This window comes from Chinchilla lanigera, unplaced genomic scaffold (assembly GCF_000276665.1).
Source record: "Chinchilla lanigera isolate Chin_1 unplaced genomic scaffold, ChiLan1.0 scaffold00154, whole genome shotgun sequence".
In the NCBI taxonomy this organism is placed as follows: Eukaryota; Metazoa; Chordata; class Mammalia; order Rodentia; family Chinchillidae; genus Chinchilla; species Chinchilla lanigera.
This window is the reverse complement of record NW_004955555.1, coordinates 334,215-357,663: the sequence shown is the minus strand read 5'-3', so window position 1 is coordinate 357,663 and position 23,449 is coordinate 334,215. Positions and strand designations below refer to the sequence as shown.

The following is a 23,449-nucleotide window of genomic DNA, read 5'->3' as shown; positions in this document are numbered from 1 at the left end:
CCTGACCTTCCCATGAGGCACTGCCCCTCCTGGGCGGGGCCAGCACCGTCCCACAGAGGAGCAGGGGACCATCTCTGGAGGGTCTCTGACCCCATCCACCTGCTGAAGCAGCAGACATTTCCAGGGGAAGGCGGTACCTCAATGGTTTGGGCCTTTTTTATCTAAAGTGGAGATGCTGGGGTCCCAAATCAGTCATGCTGGACTCTACCATGACCCCAAACTCCAGGAAACACAAACCAGAGGAGGTAAATAGCCAAATGCAGAGCCACTGTTTATTCACTCTGCTGCCTGCCCGTCCGGCCAGCGGAGGGGGTTCTAGTCCAAGGGGCCCTTGCCCAGCCCTTGGGAGAAGGCACTGTAACAGCAGATGTAGGGGGCGGACCAAGCCTCAACAACACCGGAAACACTGGCCCCCACGTATAGCAGCCTGGAGTAATGGGCGGGGAGCAGGAGCCTCTCCGCTACAGCTTGGGGTGCCACCCTGGCTGCTGTTTTAGGCTAGAGAAATGGGAGCATCCTGTCAGCCCTCCCAACTCCATTCAGAGCAGAGCTACCCCTCAGGATGGCTGGTGCCTCACTTGTCAAAGTGGTCCAGGGGATAGTGCTCCCCATAGGTCTGCAGGTGCCGGGCCAGAGACTCCTGCTGCTTGCGCAGCTGGGCAGGCATCTCCTGGTACACATCGGAGAACAGCAGGTTGGGGTTGGGCTTCAGCTTCCGCTCAGCCTGCTCGAAGGCCTCCATCACCTGGGAGAACATGAGCGGGCGGGAGGCAGCAGACTGCACCGCCACCCTCTCGGCCCTCCCTGTGGAACCTCAGCCGGGGGTTAGCCACTGGAGCGCAGCAGTGATGCTAGTGCCCCGAGTACCAGCAGCTCCATCCCTGACAGGGACCAGGTGGTACTCTGAGCGTGTGGGTTCCTTCCTTTAGCATCTCACTAGCCCTAAGTTGCAGGCAACTTGAGATGAGAAACAAGGGCATAGAGAAAAGAAGGGACTCGCCCTCCAGGAAGTAGCTGGAGAGAGCCGGGACCAAGATGAGCAACTTGCTGCCTCTGGCAAGACACTCTCACCACACAAGGGACTAAGCCCCTTACCCTCCAACCACCTTGCCAAGTGGGCACTCAGGGGTGAGCAAGCGTGCAGACAATTTTCCCAGGATGCACAGCAAGGATGCAGCCAAGATGACATGATCCAGGCAGCCTGGCTCCACAGGCCGCAGCTGGGGACAGCGCCGGGTTACTTGAGCTTCCCAGCCTGACAACCAGATCCCGGCACCCCCATCCTCCCAGGGCTCTCCCTGTGCAGCAGCCCCTCCAGCATAGGCCCTACCTTCTTGCGAGACTGCTTCCGCCAGGCCTTCTCTTGCTCCTCATCCCACCAGCCGCGGCTCACCAGGTAGTGCCTCAGCCTCGAGATGGGGTGGTCCTGCTTGTCCCAGTAATTTACCTCGTCCACCGAGCGGTAGGCCGAGCTATCGTCACTGGTACTGTGATGCCCGATCCTGCGCCACAAGGAGAGGGCGTGGGTCGGCCTGGGGACCCTGAAGTCAGGGTCAGGATGGAGGGAGGAGTAGCCAGGTAGGAAGAGGTGGAAATGAATGGAGCAAAAACAAGGAAGGGGAAGCAGTACAGGGTGATGAGGCCACGGTTTGGGGATGGTGACATGTGAGAGACGGACAGTGGCTATCAGAGCCGAGGGCAGCAGTGGGGAGAGGCAGGCACCTGTAGGTCATGGCTTCGATGAGGAAGGGCTGGTTCTCCGCCACAGCCCGCCGCCGGGCCTCCTTGGTGGCGTTGTACACGGCGAACACGTCGTTGCCGTCCACGCGGATGGACATGATGCCATACCCAGGGCCTCGAGCCGCTGCAGGGACAGAGAGGAGACTGGCCAGGTCCAACAACTCAGGTGGAGAAAATTCATGGAGGGGAATAAGCAGGGAGAGCAAGACCGAGTCCCCTGTCCACTAGGCCCTTCCCGCTCACAGACGCCACTGCAAGAGAAGGGGCGCCCCTTACCAATGCCGTCCCCGCGGTACTGCTCGTAGGTGGGCGTGGAGATGGCGTAGCCGTTGTTCCGGCAGAAGAAGATGATGGGGCACTCAAGGGTGGCAGCAAAGTTGAAGCCGGCATGGGCATCCCCCTCACTGGCTGCCCCCTCACCGAAATAACAGATGACAATCCTGTTGGCATTGGCTCGCTTGGCTGCGTAGGCTGCCCCTACAGCTGCAGGGAAAGGAGGGGGCAGTGAGCAGGAGCAGACACACACACACACACACACATCACCCCCATTCTCTCTCACCCCACAACCAGAGCTGGGCTCAGGCTGGCTATCACCAGGCACCAAGAGGAACACCCCCGAGCCTGTCCACCCTAGTCTTCTCCTTGCTCAACTCAGAGCAGGCGCCTAGGGCCCATCACACACGTCAAGCGCACACACCTGCCTCAAGGTGTCCGCCCTGCTGCCTCCTTCACGCCTCCTGCCTGAACTTCTTTTTTTTTGGTACCGGGAATCAAACTCAGGACATTGCGCTTACCAGGCAGGCGCTTATGCCTCGGAGCAGCTGCCTGTACTTTAATGTTACCTTCCTGATGTTTCCCAGGCTTCCCTACTCTCTGGGGGATGAACCACCCCTCACACACTTCGGCCAAAGTTGTGTCTCTTTTGCTCACTAATCCTACAGCAACACCTGTCACAAAGCAGGGGCTCTGTACATTTGCCAAATGAGGGACCCAGGGGGCCCGAAAATGGAAGGTTAGGCCAGGGGCAGCCTTTGGAAACTCTGCTCACCTTAGCTTGAGGCCACCTCCTGCAAAAACACTTCCACCTGGCTCCCAGGAGGCTGCAATGGCCCTCTGTTCCCCAGGTCACTAAACTGAAGCGCCTCAGCCATGAGGCCGTGGAAGCACCGAGCTGCCCTGGCTGAACCCCTGACCAGGCTACAGGCCCCACAGGCAGCAAGGAGTCCAATCCCTTGGTCTCTGCTGCACCGTTCGGGCACAGGCCTGGCCCCCTATGGGGCTGCTTCCTGAGCACCTCTGCACGAAGGGGCCCAGGGAGCCTGGGTGGGTTCTGGGGATCTGCGTGGCTCTGAGGGCTGAGGCTGGTAAGGGGCAGGGAGAGAACTTGGGCTCTGGGTTCCCACAGTCCATGACTCAAGTTCCTGCTCTCCTCCCTGACTGCTGTGTGACCCTCCAGGCAGTCCCTTCCCTCTGCCTTCAGTTCCCTCTTTATAACAGAACAACAATAGGCAGAAAACTTTACTCCCATGGCCATGGCCAGTGTCCTATTAGATGAGAAAACAAAGCACAAGCACCATGCCTGGATCCTGGTGCACATTCGGGACACGCTGGCCGTGTGTGTGAGCAGGCAGGGCGGCGGGTAGGAGTCCCGGAAATGGGGTGTTGTCCATCTGGCTCAAGGCCGCTGAACAGGGTGGGGACAACACCAGGGCACTCCTCTGGAGGATTCTAACTGAAAACTGTTTTGCAAGTCCAGAGCGTAGGCCAGGTTCTGGGTGCTGCCCACCCAAAAAAGCTGGGCCCCGCCCAGGGATGTGACGTGCGTCTTTGTGCATGGGGCTCCGGCATGCATCCTTACCCTGAGGGATCTGTGTGGCCAGCGGAGAGGAGATGGTGACAAAGTGGCGCTCCTTGCAGCCATAGTGGACAGGCATCTGGCGCCCCTTGCCCGGGTCACTCACATTGCCGTAGCACTGGGCCATGAACAGCTCCAAGGGGTAGTCCCGGTACATGAGCACGCCTGGAGGGGACAAGGCAGTGTGAGCCTAGAGGGTGACACACGAGGGGCAGGGCTCAGAGCAGCCCTGAGGGTGACCCAGCACAGCCCCCTACTGCCTGGGGTTTCTGATTCCCCATCTGTCCAGAAAGAACTAGACAGGAGCAGAGAAGACAAACTTGGGTGCTCATGGGAATCACGATGGTACCCTAGGTGTGAACTGGCAGGCAGACTGGAAAGCACAGCCCTGAAGAGAGAAGCCAAGGTTCAGATCAGACAATATGGTTTTCAAAGGTGGCAGAAATTCAGTCTGGTGCTAGGGATGGGACCCAGGGCCTCAGGTATACACAGCAAGTTCCCTCTACCACCAAGCTAGAGCCCCCGCTAAGCCCCCTTTTCCCTTCCCCCTCTTCTTTCTTCTCTCCTCTTTCTTTTCTCTTTCTTAATGAGAAACTGAGATTTTTTAAAAAGCATTTTCACTGGGCATGGGGCCATACACCTATAGTCCCAGCTTTTAGGAGGCCGAGGCAGGAGGATCACCTCAAGGTTGGACCCAGCCTGGATTACATAGTGAGTTCAAGGCCAGCCTGAACTACAATGAAGAGACCCTATCTCCAAAAAAAAAAAGTATTTTCAACTAATTCAGTAACTTTAAATAAATCCTTCTGCACAAGGACATATTCTGCTTTCTTACAGCAATAAAATTATTTCTTCAAACAAAAGCCCTAGTAAATGCCAGCTCATTATCAAAGAGAACCACCCTGGCAGAAGGAGACCTGTCTGCCAAGCTAGATGGGAGGATGGGTCTGTGGTTGTCTTAGGACCAGCTAGGACCCCCTGCCCCACCTGAGAGGGGTTATGACTTCACACCCACACCTCTGAAAGCAACAGCGCTGGGGACCAGCCACGCCCCACGGCCTGCTCTGAGGGCAAAACCTCTCACGGAACTGTTTCTAAATGCTTTCACTGCTGAAGGGCTCTTCCTTCAGATAAAAATTTAATGGGGTCAAACACGTAACACGATGCACTCACTCCCTAAAAGACAACTGCAAACATGACAACAGCGCTCATCTGCGGTTCTTCTAGTAACTTAGTGATGCTTCATAAAGTTCCTGTGTGGCCTGGGGGAGCCTCCTTCCAGCTACAGAGGAGCAAACCCAGACCACAGTTCTCCCACAACCAGCTCCACACAGCCACTAAATGGCAGGGGCAGGAGCTGGCCAAATGTAAAACGCAGTTCAAGTCTGCGCCAGGGACAGCCAAGGGACATATTCCTGCTTATTCTTAAGGGGAGTCCTCAGACACTGACAGAGGACTGCTCAGCGCAGGTTGGACGCCCAGCTTTGAAATGATGCCCTTGACGTTTTAGTTAGGATCAAGCATACCTTCAACATCCACCTTCGGTACAGTTCATTAGCTACATCCTGTCACGTGCCCTTGAACAGACACGATACAGATTCACGCACTATGTGGCCACATACATAGAAAACACTACAAGAGGAGATGCTTGGGTAGGACGGGGAAGGGAGCCCTGTGGAGGGCCAAAGGCGCTACAAGCAGTCCCATGAGACACGGGAGTCAGGCCACCTCAAAATGTGGCCTTAGGTCCTCCCACTGAAGCCGGGCATGGTGGCACACACCTATAATCCCAGCACTCAGGAGGCTGAGGCAGGAGGATTGTTGCAAGTTCAAGACCAGCCTGGGCTACAAAGTGAGCTCAAGACCAGCCTGAACTGTATAGTGAGACCCTCAAAAGAAAAAAAAGAAAAAGGAAAAGAAAATCACTGGGCAAGGGACAGGAGATATTAAAAATACAGGTGCTCAACTGGGAGTGGTGGTACAAGTCTTTACCCCAGCACTCAGGAGGCTATAGGGCAGGAATGTGAGTTCAAGGTCAGCCTGGACACCTTAGGAGGATCCTGTGCCAAAAAACCAAAACCAAACAAAGCTGGCATAGTGGCCCATGCCCATAACCCAAGAACTCTGGGAGGCTGAGGCAGAAGCATCTCAAGTTTGAGCCCAGCCTGGGCAACTTAGCAACTGAACAAGACCCTGTCTCAAAAGAAAAAAATAAAAAAAGGGCTGGGGGTGGGTGTAGCTAAGTTCAAATGCCCCGGGTTTAGTCCCCAGTAGCCACAAAAAAAATTTACAGAGTCTCAGGGTTGGGGTGTTGCTCAGTGGCACAGCATTCACCCAGCAGGCACAAGGCCCCGGGAACGCAACTGCATCAAGGCAAAAAAAAAAAAAAAAAAATATATATATATATATATATATATAAAAATAAATAAATCTGTCTCAGGCCCAGCACCCAGATGGTTCTGACTTGCATCAGGAAACTACAGGTCCTGTGGGAACCACCGCTCTGGCTCGATATCTACTACCTCTTCACAATCCTCACCAAACGCCACTCCCTGCCGCTGCCCCAGTCAGAGCTCCACACATGGCCCCGAAGGCAGCCGAGGTGGCACAGGTTATTGCTGGGTCAGGCTGCCACAAGGAGGACTCCGCCCCAGACCTCAGGAGGCCGATGGCCTGGGCCCCATGACCTCACTGTCTGACTCAGGCTGCCGACCTGGCTTTCACAGGTAATAGGAACGCCTGCCTCTCGTGGCCGGGGAAGGGCCTCCACGAGGCACAAGGCCACGTAATCGGGGCCAGCCCTTACTCCCGTGTGCCCATGCTGTGGCAAGGGGACAGGACAGCGCCTCCGATGCCGCTGGGAACTTACAGCAGGTAGCACCTTGTCCTTCCAGAGCTCAGTGAGGCTGGCTGTTGCTAAGACCAGAATTCTCCCCATGTCATCGAGGAAGGTGGCCTCACAAGGCGAGCGGCTATGATCCAGGGCTGGAGTGTTAACTGGCCTTGCCTATTCACAAGCCCTGTGGCTGCCCAGTGCCTGAGAGCCTTGTTCTTGTTGCTAAAATGCTCAGCCTCAAATATCACAGGCCATTTGTCCGACCCCAGGCAGGGGCATCTGAGGGGAGTAGGCAGCCCAGGAGACTGGAATGTCCAGCTGATCTAAGCAGGACTCGGTGGCCATTCTGGCACGCTGCACGCCCCTACCAGAGCTGTTCCCAGGAGAGGCCCTAACTACGGTGGAGGCCTCGGACTGTGAGTGCTCACCTTTTGTGGTGCCCTGTGCCGATGACTTTGTACCGGGGACTCCTCTCAACAGCTGTCTGAGGTAACCACCCCTCGTAAACAAGGACACAGAGGCACCACACGTTCAAGATGGTGCAGTCTCAGAAGATCAAGATTCACCTCCCTGGCACATGCCTGCTGACCTCCAGGGCAGCCCCCTAGCACAACTCCCATACCAGCAGCCCCAAAGTACTGCACTTACTGCTTCTTGGGCTCAGCCTTCAGCCCAAGGTACTAGTTAGTGCTCTGTGAGCTCCTCAGTCCTTCTCTGCTCCTTCTCACTGACCTAGCTCCCCAGGTGGACTGGCCAAGCCCCATGGTGCACTGCGCTCTGGACCCTCCCCCGATTCTGCTCCCTGGAGGTCCCAGTGCCCGGGGAGAGACAGGGGAGCCCTGCACTGGTGGAGAGGGTTCCACGGCACATAGCGCCCGGTACTAGGCCTGAGCTCACTGCACCCTTCCCTTCTGCAAGCCCTCAACACAGGACCTGATCGCTAATCTCTCCTTTGTTTTTTTTTCTGGTACTGGGAATCGAATTCACGACCTTGCGCTTGCCAGGCAGGCGCTGTGCCGCTGAGCTAAATCCCCAGCCCCTAACCTCTCCTTTGGAGATGAGAAAACGGTGGCTTGGAGAAAAGCAGTGACTCACTGAATGTGACAACTGGTGACGAGTGATTCCCAGCAGAGTCCCAGCCTGTGGGGGGAAGTCAGTCCCCCGTGACTCTCCTGCCTGGCCCGTCTTGCTGTGGAAACTCCTCTCTGGCTTCTCAGGCCTATGTGGCCTTGTGCTACTTCCAGAAGAGCCCTTCAGAGCAGAAGTGTGGGCCAAGCCACAGCAGACATACCTGCTTCCCGGTACTGGCCAAACACCAGGTCCGTGGCGTCCAGGGCGGCTGCACTGCCCACGTGCGTGCCCTCCTCTCCGTAGTTGGTCATGTAGAAGGAGATCCGGCCCTGGGGGCGCATAGGGCACAGAGGCACAGGCCTGGTTACGCTGGGCCATGGCAGGACCATGCGAATCCTGCTCAACTTCTCGGAGCTCGGTCATCAGCAGCCCTCCTGCAGACTGGCCCTGGTCAGGCATGTGGGGCTCCTGCATTGGCAGAAGAACTGCCAGGATGGTCAGGGCCAGTGATCGGGTACCTGAGCCAAGAGCCCAAAGGAGGGACTTACCTGCCACTGCTGGGCATCAGGGAGCACTGCCTAAGCTGAACTAAGGCAGGTGGGTAGAGGGATCCAGGCGGAGACACAGTGAGACCGTGAGCCAGGAGGGCTGGGCGGAGAGGGGGAGGTGGGGAGAGGGGAGATGAGCTGGGAGAGTGAGGTGGCACCTGGGCAATGGGGAAATGACACAGCTGGATTACTCTGACTGCTCTGCATGGAGCAGGGTGCCATACCTGTGTTTGGAAACTTCTTAGGCTGCAGCATGGGAATGAATAGGGAAGACGGGTCTGACTGCCGTGAGCCAGGAGAGGGGGTAGTGGGGTAGCCTGGGAGCTGGGGAGGCAGCTCAGGGGCTAGTGGATGAGTCTTCAAAAACTGAGTTAGCATTGCTGGGGCAGCCACACAGGCGCCCAGGCCAGCTCCCTTCTCCCAGAGCCTCAGCCGCAGAGCCTGGGAAAGTTAGTCAGGTTCATAACCTCCCTTGCAGCCAGAGGCGGCCAGGGGCAGTGTTAACCCAAGGCTTCAGTGAATTTGGCCTTTGCTTTCTGGAAAAGGGGGACCACTATTAGTACCACCCCTGCCTCCATCTACTTCTTCCTGCCTCACTTGGAGCCGTGATGCCTGGACTGTGGAAGCCATTCTGTGAACAAGAGGCAACAAAGCACAGTAAAAAGCCAACTTGGTGCCAGTGATAAAGCAGAAAGAGGAAGGATCTGGGTGTTTGACAACGCTACTGACAGCTGACCGACTTCTAAGGCAACACCTAGACAGGGCATGAGGAGAAAGGGAGGCAAGGTGAAGTTGGGGAAGGGCAAGAGATATAGACCCGTTTGGGTGAAGGGTGGGTAGCGGTGCCCACCACTGAAAAATGAACTAGGGCAGAAGGGGAGCAGATTTGGGATGAAGAGGCTGAGGTCAGGTCTAAACAGGCTGATTCTGCTGTGGGGCACCAGGGCAAGATGCCAAGAAAGTGTAGGGCTCTAAGAATTAGTGTAAGTGGAGAGCGGGGGAGCCCTTGGCATGCTGTAGAAATGAGGTCACCCCAGACTGTGTGCTGCGGGGCAAATGAGCCAGGTACGGCCCGGAAGGACAGCCCTGGCCAGCCCCCCTGGGCTCAGCAATGCCCTCCTCAATGTTTGCCACGGGGCCTGGCTTCCCAGCTGCCAGGGAAAGGCCAGTGAAGTGCTTTCCTTTAACTGGGGAGCCAATTAAAAGGTAAGTGACCTGCCGTGCCAAGTGAGTGGGTGATGCTGGCTGTGGAGGTCGGCGTCGGGAGGAGCTGCAGATGGGCTGGAGGAGGCACGTGGGCTTGTGGCAGGTGATGCTGCCTACCCAGTGTCCTACCCCTCCTCCTCTCTGTTAAGAGATCTCATCTGCAACAGGCAGCAACTGCCCAGCCTAAAACAATCCATTTCCATTTCCCTGGCAGCAAGGAGGGACCGAAGAAATGTAAGCGGATGTCACTGAGTTGGATACCCTAGAAGTCCCTATAACAGTGAGAGAGGGATGCGCCATGTCCAACTTTCTACCTCCCTTCTACTTGCTGCCTGGGGTGACATGGGATGCAGGCGGCTCCCACGACCATTTGCACTGCAAGATGAGCTTGAAGAAGGGAGAAGTGAACACGCTGAACAGATCAGAGCAATGACAGGAGAGCAGCATCCATCGGCATCAAGGTGCCACCAGCCCAGCCCCAGACCTATCCCTGATTTCCTTTATCTAAGAGGACGAACGATTCATGTTAAGCTACTGCTCTTGGTTTTGTTTTTTTTTTTTTTTTTTTGGTTTTTCGGTTTTTCTCCGGTACCGGGAACCGAACTCACAACCTTGCGCTTGCCAGGCAGGCGCTTTGCCGCTCAGCTAAATCCCCAGCCCTGCTCTTGATTTTGTTTAAGGCTTTTCTTTGGAGTAGGGAGGGGGTCTAGCACTCATGGCTAATCATCATGCTAGCAGGATACACTACAACATATACGGGCGAACTACGATGAATGAACTGACCTTCCCATGCTAGCCAACGCGCAAGGGGACTTGTGTGCTAGCTCACACACAACTCTCACCCTGACCCTACAGGGTGGGTACTATTACTAACCCCATTTTTAAAAAACAATGTATTTATTCTGTGGTGCTGAAGTTTACAAGGTACAGGGCTGAAGTTTACAAGGCCCAGGGCCTTGCACATGCTGGCAGCAATCTACCTCTGAGCTACAGCCCTAGCTACTAGCCCCATGTTTTAGCACAGTGCAAAAACTGAGGCAAAGGGCTGGGGATATAGCTTAGTGGCACAAGCACCTGCCTGGCAAGCGCAAGGTCCTGAGTTTGATTCCCGACACCAAAAAAAAAAAGAAAAAAAAAACCTGAGGCAAAGATAAGAACACTCTCCTGCCCAAGTGCAACTATACCCAAGTGTGTCAGGTCAGAAGGTGAGGCAAAGCCAGGAATCTGTGTGCTCAGGAGTGGCCTGGCCTGGGCCTGAGGCTGTGGAGGGGGGAGTAAAGGACAGAATGAGAAGGGGTAGTGATCAGAAAGGGCCAGACTTGATCCTGTGCACAGTCAGAGGCTAGCAACATTTCTGGGCTGAGGGAAGCTACCACCCTTACTTGTGGAACCCACACAGAGTGTTCCTGTGAGTGGAAGGTCTGATGCAGGCTGCCTGCTCCCACCAGGGCTATCCTCTAACCCCATGGGCCTCCTGCACTAGGAGTCCCTGTGGCCTGGCACAAAGGCATCCAGATGCCCAAGCCCACCCCGCTTCAGCGCAGTGGGAGTGACGGACAGCGGAGGGCCTGCCTATCCAACACTGTACCCCTTTTCTGACAGGACCCCTCCAGTGTATCTGCACAGCCCAGAAGGGATGGGCTCTATCTCTCTACTCCTCGGTTCCTAGGGGTAGGCATGTTGGCAGGCCTGGCCAGTCAGTCGCAGTGACTGGGTCAGGTCAGGGTCTTGAGCTCAAAGCTCGGCCAATGAGCATCAGGCCTGGGGCTTCTGCTGGAACATGAGGACTCCTCTTTCCCCTACCAAGTAGAGAGAATAGTAACTGTGAGTCTGGGACGGCCATAATACGTAATAATAGCTAATGTATATTGAGAACTGGCTAAATGCCCATTTCACTGTCCCTAAGGCCTTTACAAATGTCACCATCCATCTTCACGGCAAGCTCGCAAAGCAGGTAGAAGACAAGAAAATGGAGGCAAGGAGAAGTGAAGCAGTTTTCCCAGGAGCACAGAGCTAGAGGGGTAGAACTAAGACTTTGATCTCAGAGCCCCATTCTTTTTTTTGTTTTGTCTTCCTTTTTTTTTTTTTGGTCTTTTTGAGACAGGGTCTCACTATGCAGTTCACACTGGCCTTGAGCTCACTTTGTAGCTCTGGCTGGCCTAACTCATAATGACCCTCCTGCCTCAGCCTCCCCAGTGCTGGGATTACAGGTGTGCACCACTGCATCCAGGTTTGATAACATCTTTTGATAACATCTTGGATCCAGTTATGCTTGCAAACAGTCATGCCTGTAGACTTGCAGCTGAGTCAGTAAATTTCCTCTTGGTAAGCAATGGTTTGACTTGGTCTTTGTCTGCTGATACTGACATTTCTAGGGATCACAGCACATTTGGCATGGGCCTAGAGTGGGCGCTGGGCCTTGCAGAAAGCATAGTGGGTCTCTGCTTCTCAGGACAGTGAGCTCCTGAGAGCAACTGGGCCTTCCCCTCCCTGCCCTCTGCCAGCACAGTGAGCTGGGTCCATCTTCCTGTCCTTGGGCCAGACCTCTCCCACAGTCTTCTTCTAGAACCCAAAAGAACCCTAAGATCCTCCAAAAGGATCTCATTCCTCTATCTTCCTTAGGAGTTATCCTTTGGCCCAAGCACAGGTAGGGGGTCTGAGGTAATTCCCACCCCATCCCCACCCACCTGCCGCTGGGACTCGTAGAGGATGCGGTCCATGGTGTTGAGCAGCGTCATGCTCCTGTAGAACTTCAGCACCTTCTCCTGGGGCAGCTACAAACAGAGACAGACAATTGGGACCAGGAAGGAGACAGGGAAGGCACCTGGGTATGGGGTATGGATTACGGGATATGGGCACAGGTAGGGGAGTGGCCTCACATGGGGGTCCTCGCTGGGGTTGATGATCTGGCCTTGGCGGTCCATGACACGGTAGATGGGGATTCCAGAGATGACATTGGGCTGGATGAACTCAAGCTTGTCTATGAACTCTGCTGAGGCCCCTGGGAACTGGGGTTTGTCATCCAGGGAGGAGAAGGCCTGTTGCTGCTGCCTGTGAGGGTGCTGTGGAGAGAGACAGAGGGGCGCCATGTCAGCAGCAGTACTGAGGTCCTAGCTGGGCCCATCCTGGCAGCCAGCATGGTGGGTGAGCTGCAAGGCCTGAAGAGACTTGGCCCTGCACACAAGACCACAGATATAGGGTCTGAACCCTGTTCCGCCAAGTTCTTGACATGAGACCTCAGTCAAGTTACTACAATGTTATGCCTCAGTTTCCTCATTTGTAAGATGGGATGAAACAGTGATACTTCACTGGAGAAGAGCCTGAGCACGGCACACACAAGGCCCTGGGTTTGATCACCAGCACTAAAACAAAAAACCCATAGCATCAATCCCACACTGCACTTGCAAAGATTAAATAATGAAGCGCTAGGCAGCTTATAAACTGCTGGCTATTACTATTCTCATTATCACAGGCCCGAACTCTTCATCCTGGCATTACTACGGCAGGCAGAGACACCCCGATACCACCCGCATGGGAGGCTACCTAAAGAGTTTAAGGTTTTGGGGCTGGGGATTTAGCTCAGTGGCACAGCGCCTGCCTGGCAAGCGCAAGGTCATGAGTTCGATTCCTAGTGCCTGAAAAAAACAAAAACAAAAACAAAACAAAACAAAAAAGAGTTTAAGGTTTTGAGCGCTTAAGGGGCAGACTAAAAAAATAAAAATAAAAAAAATAAATAAATTAAAAATAAAAAAAAATGGGGCAGACTGCCTGGCTCAAATCTCTTTCTGGGTGACAAGGCAAAGTGACTTCCCCTCTCCCTGTGTGCCCTCATCTATAAAATGTGTAACACCTTGCGAAAATGTGAGGTGTAAAGGAGCCCCTGTGTTTAAGGTATTCAGCCTTGTAGAAAATGTGCAAAATCGTGCTGGCTGTGAGGGCTCCTGCCACATCTCTATTCTCCCTTCCTTACGTGAAGTCCTCCTCTTCCATAACCCAGCAAACTGCTCCACACGCTCCAGGGCCCTCTCAACAGCAGGCCTGGCTCCCCAAACAAGCCCAGAATGACTCACTCAACAAATATTTGCACACCTTTATTTCCAGCCCTCCGCAGGTTTCTGGGAATCTAAGACATCTGTCCTGGTTGCCAGTAGGGGAAACAAGTGCTGACCAAGCAAGGATGAGGGTGATTCATTCTACCTCGCACCACAGCAGAAAGCAGGTAAGACTTCCCAGAGGAAGCGGCATAAGGGTGAACCCCGCAGGATAACTAGGAGGCAGCAAGAGAGAGTTCCAGGCAGGGGGCTGGGATATGCAAAAGACAAGAAGCACGGGCCAGGGTGTAGCTCCACAGTGGAACACACATCTAACATGGGAAAGGCCCTGGGTTCCATTCCAAGCACAACAAAGAGGAAAGAAAAGAAGAAAAACCAAAAAAAAAAAACCCTTCCTTTAGCCAGACGCGGTGGCACACCATACCTGTAATCCCAGCACTCTGGGAGGCTGAGGAAGGAGGATCACAAGTTGGAGCCCAGCCTGGGCAACTTAGCAAAACATTGTCTCAAAATAAAAAAATTAATAAGGGTTGGGGATATAGCTCAGAGTTCAAGGCCCCTTGGCTCAATTCCCAGCACCTCAAAAAAAAAAAAAAAAAAAAAATTTATCCTTCATGAAAACTGCTGGCGCTGAGTGTGGAGGAGCGCTGTGAGGACACCACAGCTCCTCAGATCCAGAGCCCGCCAGCGGGGAGAGCCGGGAGACCTGCGGGAGGCCTAGCGCTCAGCAGGTGGCCCAGTGAGACGGCGCCAGGCCCCACTGCGCACCACACTACCTTACCAAGTCCTCGGGGCCTCAGGGAGGCGGGACTGTTTGCCACTGCCCGTGAGATGAGGAAATCAAGGTGTGGGGAGGTAAGAACCCTGCACCAGGCCACAAATCTTGAAAAAAAAGTTACGTCATGACTGGGTTTCTAACTTGCAGGGCTGAGATTCTGACCTCAAAACCCAGGCTCTGGACCCCAGCTGCCGCGGCTGACCCAGTTCTCCCACATCTGCGTCGTGTCTTCCCACCACTCCCGCATTCCTTTCAGGTCAGCAGTTGTGGCTTGGCTTCCACAGTGGGAGCTAAAGAAGGAGCTCACATGTGGGGGTTCACGTGTCCCCCCCCCCTTCCTTTAATTGCAGTGAGGAAGCTGCCAAGGCTCCACTGGGGTGGTACGTTATGCGCGCACCATTATCTACATTTGTGGTTGTGCGGAAATTACACTCCCTGCAGCGGGGCAGGTTCAGGCCCGACACCATGGCAGACGTGGCCTCCCCTTGCCAGGAAAAAGCGGCCTGCCCCTTGCAGCAGCCCTCTCCTCCTTCCCGGCACCTGGGATGGCTGGGCCTTTACATCTGCCTAGAAGATTCCTTTGCTTTATGTCTGTCTCCCACACACAGCACAGGTTCCAAGAGTGATGGGGCAGCATCCAGCTTGCCTTATGCAACAAGCGCTCCACAGGTAATTACCCAACCAACAGATGAATGAGCGGTCAGGTTCAGTGGCTCTGGAGTCAGACTGACCTGGATTCTAGTTACTGAGCTCACCATGTGGCTCTCTGCAAACACTTAAGTCTCTGTGAATCTCTCCATGTGCAAAAATGCTGCTGAGAGCTGTGGGCCACGTTCCTGGGATGAAGCATGCAAGGGGTTCAGAGCAGGCTGGGGCAGACCATGTGCTTAAAAACTGGGAGGACACAGAAAAACAAACCTAGGAAGGTTAGAAAATGGGAACGGGCAACGATGAAAGCAGGGTGAGAAGGAAGAGCTGGCTGCACCTTTTTTTTTTTGCAGTCCTGGGGATTGAACCTAGGGCCTTATGCATGCTAGGCAAATACTCTACCTCTAAGCCCACCCCACATTATTATTTGTTTTTTAAACTGGATCTCACTAAATTGGTCAGGCTGGCCTTGAACTTGGCAATCTTCCTGCGTCAGCCTCCTGAGTAGCTGAGATTATAGGTGTGTGCCACTGCACATGGCTTAAAGTGAATTTCAGTATCAGATGGTGCCCCCCCCCACCACGCATATTCCAGGGGGAGAAGCTAAGGCAGAGAGGGGAAGATATGCCCACAGAATGGGCCTGCAGGCTGAAGTCTGGGGGCGCGGGGGGTGGTAAGAGGGTAAGTGAGGGGCTGGCAGGGGTGAGGAGGGAAGAGGCTAAGGGCTGAAAATAGGCCATGGCAGGACTGCTGGCCTCTGGAGGAGGGGACGCTGCCATCAGAACTCCACAGTGAGCCTCTGACACTGCAGCTGGGCCCAGCTCTTGCTACCCCTCCTTTCCCGAGCCTGTGCAGGTGAAGGTCATCCCTCCTGCGAGGTCACTGAGCAGAATGAATGAGCTATGCAGAGGGCTGGCCCTGCGGAAGGGAAGGGCTTCTTTATGGTGTGGGTGCAGAAAAGCCTGCGGAGGAAGGATATGACTCCACCCAGCTTTTCCTTCAGCTTTTAGTGGTGGGGCTGACCTGGTAGCCTGAGGCTGCACAGATCTACACAAAGCCTTGGAGCCGCAAAGGGGCATGGCTTACCCCTGAGGGTGGCTTGGTCCACCCAGCAGGTTTGGGATGGGCCCTGAGGTGCTATTCCCTCCATGACACAGTTCAGCCACAACATCAAGCAGACCACAGCCTCCCTGAGCCTCAATTTCCTCCTGCGGATGAACGGAGCTGACGTATGCAGAGGACTTGCCCCAGTGCCCGCACGCAGGAACACCGAATAAACACAAGTCACTGACAGGTGTAGCAGATGACCCTTCTGATCTGATAGGCAAATGCTCAAAGCTGGCTCCAAGGCAGGCCTGGCCTGACGCCTGGGGACAGGGAGGGGCGGGAGGTGTGATGGTTAGCCACACGGCAGGACAGAGCTGAAGTGCCTGGGTGTGAATCCTGGCTGTGTCCTCTGCCAGTCACACGACAGGGCTTGAGAGATGGACCAGGCTCCCCAAACCCACGTCCCTGTGCAGGGAAGCGCAGCTGCGTCTCAGGCTTCGGGGAGGCAAGTGAAGCCCCTGCTACCAACACCCAGGAGGAGCTTTCTCCAGCCACCAGCAGGCAGAGCCGCTGCAAACTGTCCTGGAGAACGGGAGCTAAGTGAGGCTGCTGGACAGGCAGGAGAGAGACAAAGGCAAGGGGCTGGAGCACGTGGGTTCTGGGGAACCAGGGCTCACAGCCTGGCACTCCGGGACACTGGGCACCAGGACACCAGAGTAGGTTCATAATGGGGCCCAACGCACTTCACTCATCTCTGCCCATACCACCCCAGGTGAGGCACTTTGATCAACAAAGGTGTATCGCAGGCTCAGAGAAATCACAAGTGATGTCACCACCCGAAAGCAGGCAGCCTGACCACAACTGCCCCAGGAGGCTGGAAAAAAGTGAGGTCCACAGAAGAGGTGGCTTTATGCATGGGCCAGATACATAACTCCAAGGCCTCTCTATTGAGGACAGCTAAGGATACTCAACCCGGCTCTGTCTCTGCTCTAGGACAGCAAAGAGCTGGGCCTCGCCCTGGGCCTCAGGGACCCAGGAGCTTTAGCAGCAGTCCCCAAGGAACCACAGGTATAAGCCCTGATGGAGGTACTTTACTCTTTCTCTCATTCAGTCAAGACCAAAGCGCTGGGCGCAGGAGCACACGCCGGGCTGAGAATATACGCTAAGTGCCCCACAAGAACTACTTTCTTTAAACTTCATTAATGCTCTCTAACAGAGATAATACCTTTTTTTGAAAGGTAAGGTTTCACTATGCAGTTCAGGCTGGTCTTGAACTCACTGTGTAACTCAGGCTGGCCTTGAACTTGCTGCGATCCTCCTGCCTTAGCCTCTAGAGTGCTAGGATCACAGGTGTGCACCACCATGCTTGGCTTGGCACTACTAGGGTCTTACAGAAGGAGACCTGGTACTGGGGTCCAAAAGCTTCTATGAGGAAGCAGTAGGTTGGCCTTCATCTGAAGGATCACATATCTACAATGGTGTCCAGGTGGGAGAAGGTATGTATATTCAATTAAAATAAAAACAACACAAGGCCATTGTTTGGAGTTAGGCTCCTGCAGTGGGCCCTGACAGACTAGACCAGTGATGGGCGCACACATGCTGCAGCCAGCTGTTTGTATCATTGAAAGCTCTTCCATCACTGGACCAGACTAAAAATCAAAACAGAATCACTATGCTGAATTTCGCTGTGACCAAACCAAAACTAAATTGTCATCTGACCACCTGAAAAATAGGACAAGAGAAGGACAAATTTCCCCAATGGACCAATTATGAGGAGCGTAACAGTAAAGTTCTCTTTGCTTTAATCCTTATCAAAAAAGACTTTAATAGCTGGTTGTGGTGGCACACGCCTGTAATCACAGAGGCTGAGGCAGGAAGTTCACGAGTTCCAGGCCAGCCTAGGCTACATAGTGAGTTCAAGGCCAGCCTGAACTACACAGGAAGATGCTGTCTCAAAGATACAAAGAAAAAAAAAACAACTTTAATCCTTACAAAAAACATAACCCAAAAGAACCCGGTGTGAAGTCATCAGTTATTTTACTATTGCTCTCTCTCCATACAAGTTACAAAGAAAGTAACCTTGAAAGCGCTTTTGTGGAACACTTCCTTGTTTCTGCTTTCTTCCTCCTTCCTCTTCTCTACAAAACCAACCTCCTCTGCTACGGTCCCTGAAACACACTGTCTCATGTAATGAAGTGTTACACTGTTCTAGAATCATACATGAAGCCAATTAAGGGCCCCAACTGCAGTGGGGAGTTGGCCCAGTGGCAGATCGCTGGGCTGGCACTACGGTTTTATTATAGAGAGCTAAATTACTTAGAAATATTGTAGGCCGGGGCTGGGGATTTAGCTCAGTGGCACAGTGCCTGCCTGGCAAGCGCGAGGTCGTGAGTCCGATTCCCGGTACTGGAAAAAAAACAAAAAACAAAGACAAAAAAAAAAAAAGAAATATTGTAGGCAATCAGACAGGGCTGGGCCCTCAAAAGGTCAGTGCAGAAGACAACTGTGGCTGGAGGTGTATTCACTGAAGGCCAGGCTTCAAGAAAAAGTGGAACTGCTCACCCACATACTTCCGCTAGGGATGAACAGCAGTGATTGGTATTCTAAATAGACATCGATCAAATGGGGGGGAGACACACACCAAACCTCCTTAACCTAGCTAGCCCTTCCAGGAAAGTTCGTGTCCTCCCACGTGCGCTTGCTTCGTGACTTGCTTCTCAATTTGATCCCCGTTTAATCAGTATTACTCCCTTGTTGTGATCTTATTGGTTCACCATTGTTTTATCCCACCTCACACCCATCCTGTGATTTTTCCGCTGGATCAATATTACCTAGGCGACTATATGTGTAATCTTATTGATTGGTTATAGTTCTGTCCTCTTCAAACCTGCCTCACTTCGTGGTTTTGCTCAGTAAACACCCTTGAGAAGCGAGGTCAGTGGATAACCCACTTTCCAGGCCCTCTTCTGTCCCTCTTAGAAGCTTTCTTTCTCTTAATACATTCTTCCTACTCTTAACCTCTGGTGTTCGTAGAACTCATTCCTCGATTTTAGAGAACGTGAACTCAGCGTTTCAGACACCTAGTAGGTTAAGAGTTTCTTTCCCCGGCTGGGGATATAGCTCAGCGGCACTGTGCCTGCCTGGCAAGTCTGACGTCCTGAGTTTGATTACCAGTACCAAAAAAAATAAATAAAAATAAATTTCTCTCTAGACGTCCCACTAATCGTAGGCAGGACCTTTGGCAGGTGACTAGATTATGGGGCATTATTCCTAACTTGCTGTTCCAAGGTGGGCCCTGGTTGGAAGAGATGGGTCACTGTGAGTGTGACCTGGAAGTTTATAGCTCCCTTCTCCTTTTCATTCTGTCTGCTTCCCGCCCACCGTGCCACAAGCAGCTTTCCTCTGCCATGTCCTGCCACGCTCTGGGCGTTTGAGCCAGCTGACTATGGCCTGAAACCTCTACGAATTATAAGCCAAAATAAACCTTTCCTCCTTTAATTTCCTAGTGTTGGGTATTTTGTCCCAGCAACAAGGGAAGTGACTAAGACACCTGGTATGCACAAGGACCTTAGTTGCATCCCCAACACCACACACACACACACACACACACACACACACACACACGATGGTCTGTAGGGTTGATGTGCAGAGAGAGAAAGGCACTTTGAGCTTGAAGCCAGTTCTTTCCAAACTAAGTTCTACAGGCAGGTTGAGCAGAGGCTGGCGGTACAACCCAGGGCTGGATCCAGCAGGACGATGCAGGACTGAAACCTAAGTCCACCTTCCTCATGGTAGCTTGGAAAAAGCTGGGCTTTGGACTCCAGAGTATGATGTTCAGAACTTCCATCTCGGAGCCTCAGTTCTCCCACCTACAACAGGCAGGTGCTACCAGCACGGACTGTGCAGCATGGCTGTTTTAAATACAATAGTGAATGTGAACCGGCTCTTTATAATGTGAAAAAAAAAATTGATCTCTTAAGATGTTAGCGAAAGGGAGAAGAATGCCTATGACCAGGAGATCAGTAATGACCACCTCTGCTCATCCCCAATAACCACTGCGCCCCTACCTCCTGGAACGCTGCATGGGACACTGGAGCCCTGGATGGGCCACTCAGAACAGCTGGGCTAGAGAAATACTGTCACTGATAACCAGCATCGCCCAAGCTCCAACTGCTCCCTTACTTTCACCCCACAAGCCAGGATCAGAAAAATGGCTTGGCCAGGCGCAGCCCTGGGGTGGTGGCTGCAAAACTGACTTACTTATGACTACCTGACAATCACGTTTCCTCCCTTGTCTCTCTGAGCACTAGTAACAGTTTTGTGATAATAAGGAGGAAAGAAGATGAAAATCAGGCCCCCTCCAGAGAAGCAGGGTGTTCGGTGATGGAAGTGATGAGAGGACAGGGGCAAAGCATGGCTGCCCAGTCCCTCCTTCCCAGCCCCCTGCCCCAGAAGCCCCCCTCCCAGCCCTTCTCAAGATGCCAGCTCTTCATCGCCACCTCAGTAAACCCATACTTCCAATATGGCAGCCACCAGACACTTCCTTTCTCAAACTGCATAATGCTAAAACTTCAATTCTACAATCACTCTACCCACATTTAAAGTATTTATATGTGGCTAACATAGAACATGTCTACTCTCACAGAAAGTTCTATGGGACAGTCAAATCTTTGACTACTACTGCCTGTTCCCTCCATTCAAAAAGGTAGGAATTTAAGCCAGGCAGAGTAAGGCACACCTGTAATCCTAGCACTTTGTTTTGTTTTGTGTCTTTTTGAGACAGGGTTTCACTATGCAGTTCAGGCTGGCCTTGAGCTCACTTTGTAGGCCAGGCTGGCCTCGAACTCGCAATGATTCTTCTGCCTCAGCCTCCCAAGTGCTGGGACTACAGGTGTGTGCCACCACACCTGACTTTTTTTTTGGTACGGGAAATCGAAGTCACGACCTTGTGCTTGCCAGACAGGCGCTGCGCCCCTGAGCTATATCCTGACCCGATCCCAGCACTCTGGAGGCTGAGGCAGGAGGATTACAAATTCAAGCCCAGCCTGAGAACTTTTCCAAAAAAAAAGGAAGGAAAGAAAAAGAAAAACAGGACTAGAAATACAGCTCAGTGCAAAGCCTGTGGCTTCAATCCCTTGTACTCCAAAAAAGAAATGAAATACATGGTGTTTGTTTGTTTTAAAGTAGTGACTGTTTCAAAAACCTTAGAACATAGGGCTGGAGGGTGTAGGTCAGTGGTAGACCATTTGCCTAGCATGTGCGAGGACCTGTGTTCAACGCCCAGTATTGGCAAAAAAAATTACAACGTGGGAAAAGGGAGGGGGGGAACCGTGACTTAGAAAATGTAAAATTTTGCCTGGCATGGTGGCTCACACCTGTAATCCCAGCACTCCGGAGGCTGAGGCAGGAGGGTTGCTGTGAGTTCGAGGCCAGCCTGGGCTACAAAGTGAGTTTGAGGACAACCTGAACTGCATAGGGAAACCCTGCCTCAAAAAAAAAAGTAAAATTTTAAATATATTGAAAGTAGAGACTTTTCCCTCCAACTTCTCCCTAAAAATAAAGGAAGGCAGAAAAAGAAGAGGGAAGGCAACAGAGAGACTGAGGCATACAGGAAACAGATTTAACCACTCACAAATGACCTTTCCCTGGCCTGCGTCTAGCCTGCTCACCTCCTGACCCACTTGCCCAGCCAGTTGCTCTTGAGACTCAGGTCAACTGTGGAGGCTCTGATTGCATTTTCAAAGTAAAGCCAAAAAGAACAGCTCATGAACAGAAGAGTTTCCTTCCCCTACCCTGCTCCTGCAACCCTTCTACATTTTCCTGTTTCACGGGTCTTCCTTCATGCCTGGGTACCCACACCTCACTCCCGGGCCTATCCTCTTCACTCTCCTGTGTTTCTCCTCCTACCCAAAGCTCCTTCCCACAAATTCTACCTTCCTTGTTTCATGAACTGGCGATCAAAGGGTCAGACACAACCTTACAAGATCTTGACTAAAGATCTTAATTCTTCCCCAGGTCGTTTCCAATCCAGCATAGATGAACAGAAAAAAAGAGATGGAAGTCCAGAAAAATAGGAACCAGGTCCCCCCCTTTCCCTTCCAATCTCGTTTCTGTCCCCTCTCTCCACCCTAACAACTGCAGCCACTATTCCTATTGCTTTATAATGTCCTGCGCCCAGTTCTTAGCACTTTTTCTATTTTCACATCGCTATGAGGTGGCCACTATCACCATTTTAGAGAGAGGAGAACATTTAGGTCCAGAAAGGGGGAAAGGTGCAGTCCCTGGCCCGGAGCTACACAACTGGACAACGACAGAGGAAGGATGTGAACTCAAGTGGTTTGGCTTCAAAACCCACTCACTTAACCACTACAAGCCTGGAATTCTAGCTCAAAGTTCTTCTGCTGTCCCCCCTGCTATTCCTGTGCTAAACTGTCTTCCAACTAGAATTATTTTCTTTTAGTGATTTTTCATTTTTTTACTGGTGGAGCAGGGGGTCCATCCCAGGGCCTCCCACACACTAGGTTAGCACTCTACTAACCTACTGAGCGACATTACCAGCCCTCAACTAGATTTTTTCCCCCAGCAAGACCTTGCCCTTGGCAGCATCAACCGAAAAGGATTCCGACCCTTTTAATAAGAAACCAAGCTTTTTCAAATGTTTTTTAAAATGTGGGCAAAAACCTTTTTCTGGACTTCCATCTTTTTTTTTTCTATTCATCCAATAAACACGTACTGATCATCTCTTCCCTACAATATCCACAACATGAAAAGTTCCCGTCCTGGCTTCCGATCAGGCAGGAGTAAAGGAATCAAGCCAAGTTTCTTACGCAATTCATCTTAAAATTGGAAATGGGGGAAAGTAGCAAAGAAATGCAAAGCCTTATAAAAGCCTGAGGCAGGGACCTTTCTCTCCTTTCTCTTTCCACAGGACTCTTTATTCAGGGGAAAGTGTCCACTTAAGAAGTCAGTGCCATTCTCCGATCCCCGCGGGAAAAAGTCCCTCTCCCCGTTCTTTTCTGTCCCTCCAAGGGGCCTCCGCTGTGGAGTGGGCGGCAACGAATGAGGAACCCCCGGTTCACTCTGCAAGCCGTCTCCCTTCGCTCTCCTTCCCTTTCGCGTTCTCTGCCCCCGGACTCCGAGTCCTTGTCCCATCCGAGACGGCCCTTCCTTCACACCCTGCACACACTTTACAGATCACCCTTCTGTCCCGGTTTACACTGAAGGAGAAACCCCTGGGGGCTCGGTACTCACAGATCTCGCCAATCCCCGAGCCCCAGGCCGCTGCAGCAGCAGGAGGGCCGCCTGTCCCAGGCCTCGGCTTTGCCCCCAGAGCCTCGCCGCGGAGACCGCTGCCGCCATCTTGCCTACCAATCACTCAGTGATCCGCCCCTCTCCTGGACTAGACCGAAGGACCATGCCTCTTTTTGAGCATGAGTCAAACGCCCACACAACCCTGACATCAGAGCACCTGCTTCAGATCATACGAAAACTAGAATCCACAGATGCGTAAAGAAGACAATCTGCTTTCCCCTAAGAAGCCCGACCCCTTCGATGTATTAACTCGTCTAACAGGCAAAGAAAAGGGCAAGCTGATCAGAACGTCAATCGTTTAGGACCCGGGGTCCTTGAGTAGAATAAACTCTAGCCAGGCACCGCCCCGTCTTCGCT

General features: G+C 52.9%; 1 protein-coding gene and 1 long non-coding RNA gene across 3 annotated transcripts; one reads left to right on the top strand and one right to left on the bottom strand.

Moving 5' to 3' along the window:
* Positions 1-246: 246 nt before the first annotated feature.
* Positions 247-23,411, bottom strand: Bckdha (branched chain keto acid dehydrogenase E1, alpha polypeptide). Of its 2 annotated transcripts, XM_005412348.2 has the most exons (10): positions 23,033-23,411; positions 12,136-12,318; positions 11,944-12,030; positions 7,723-7,831; positions 3,599-3,760; positions 2,017-2,223; positions 1,723-1,864; positions 1,331-1,502; positions 579-745; positions 247-498 (listed from the first exon to the last, which is right to left on the bottom strand). In XM_005412348.2, the coding sequence occupies exons 1-10, from the start codon at positions 23,138-23,140 to the stop codon at positions 462-464; spliced, it is 1,374 nt and encodes a 457-aa protein (XP_005412405.1). In that variant the 5' UTR covers positions 23,141-23,411; the 3' UTR covers positions 247-461. The 2 variants fall into 2 exon arrangements, with proteins under 2 accessions (XP_005412405.1, XP_005412406.1); XM_005412349.2 differs by having other exon boundaries at positions 247-745; positions 23,033-23,408.
* On the top strand, positions 13,299-17,014 carry LOC106147413. The gene is made up of 3 exons (XR_001232311.1): positions 13,299-13,475; positions 14,234-14,755; positions 15,892-17,014. It is a non-coding gene; the product is annotated as an uncharacterized LOC106147413 (long non-coding RNA).
* Positions 23,412-23,449: the final 38 nt, after the last annotated feature.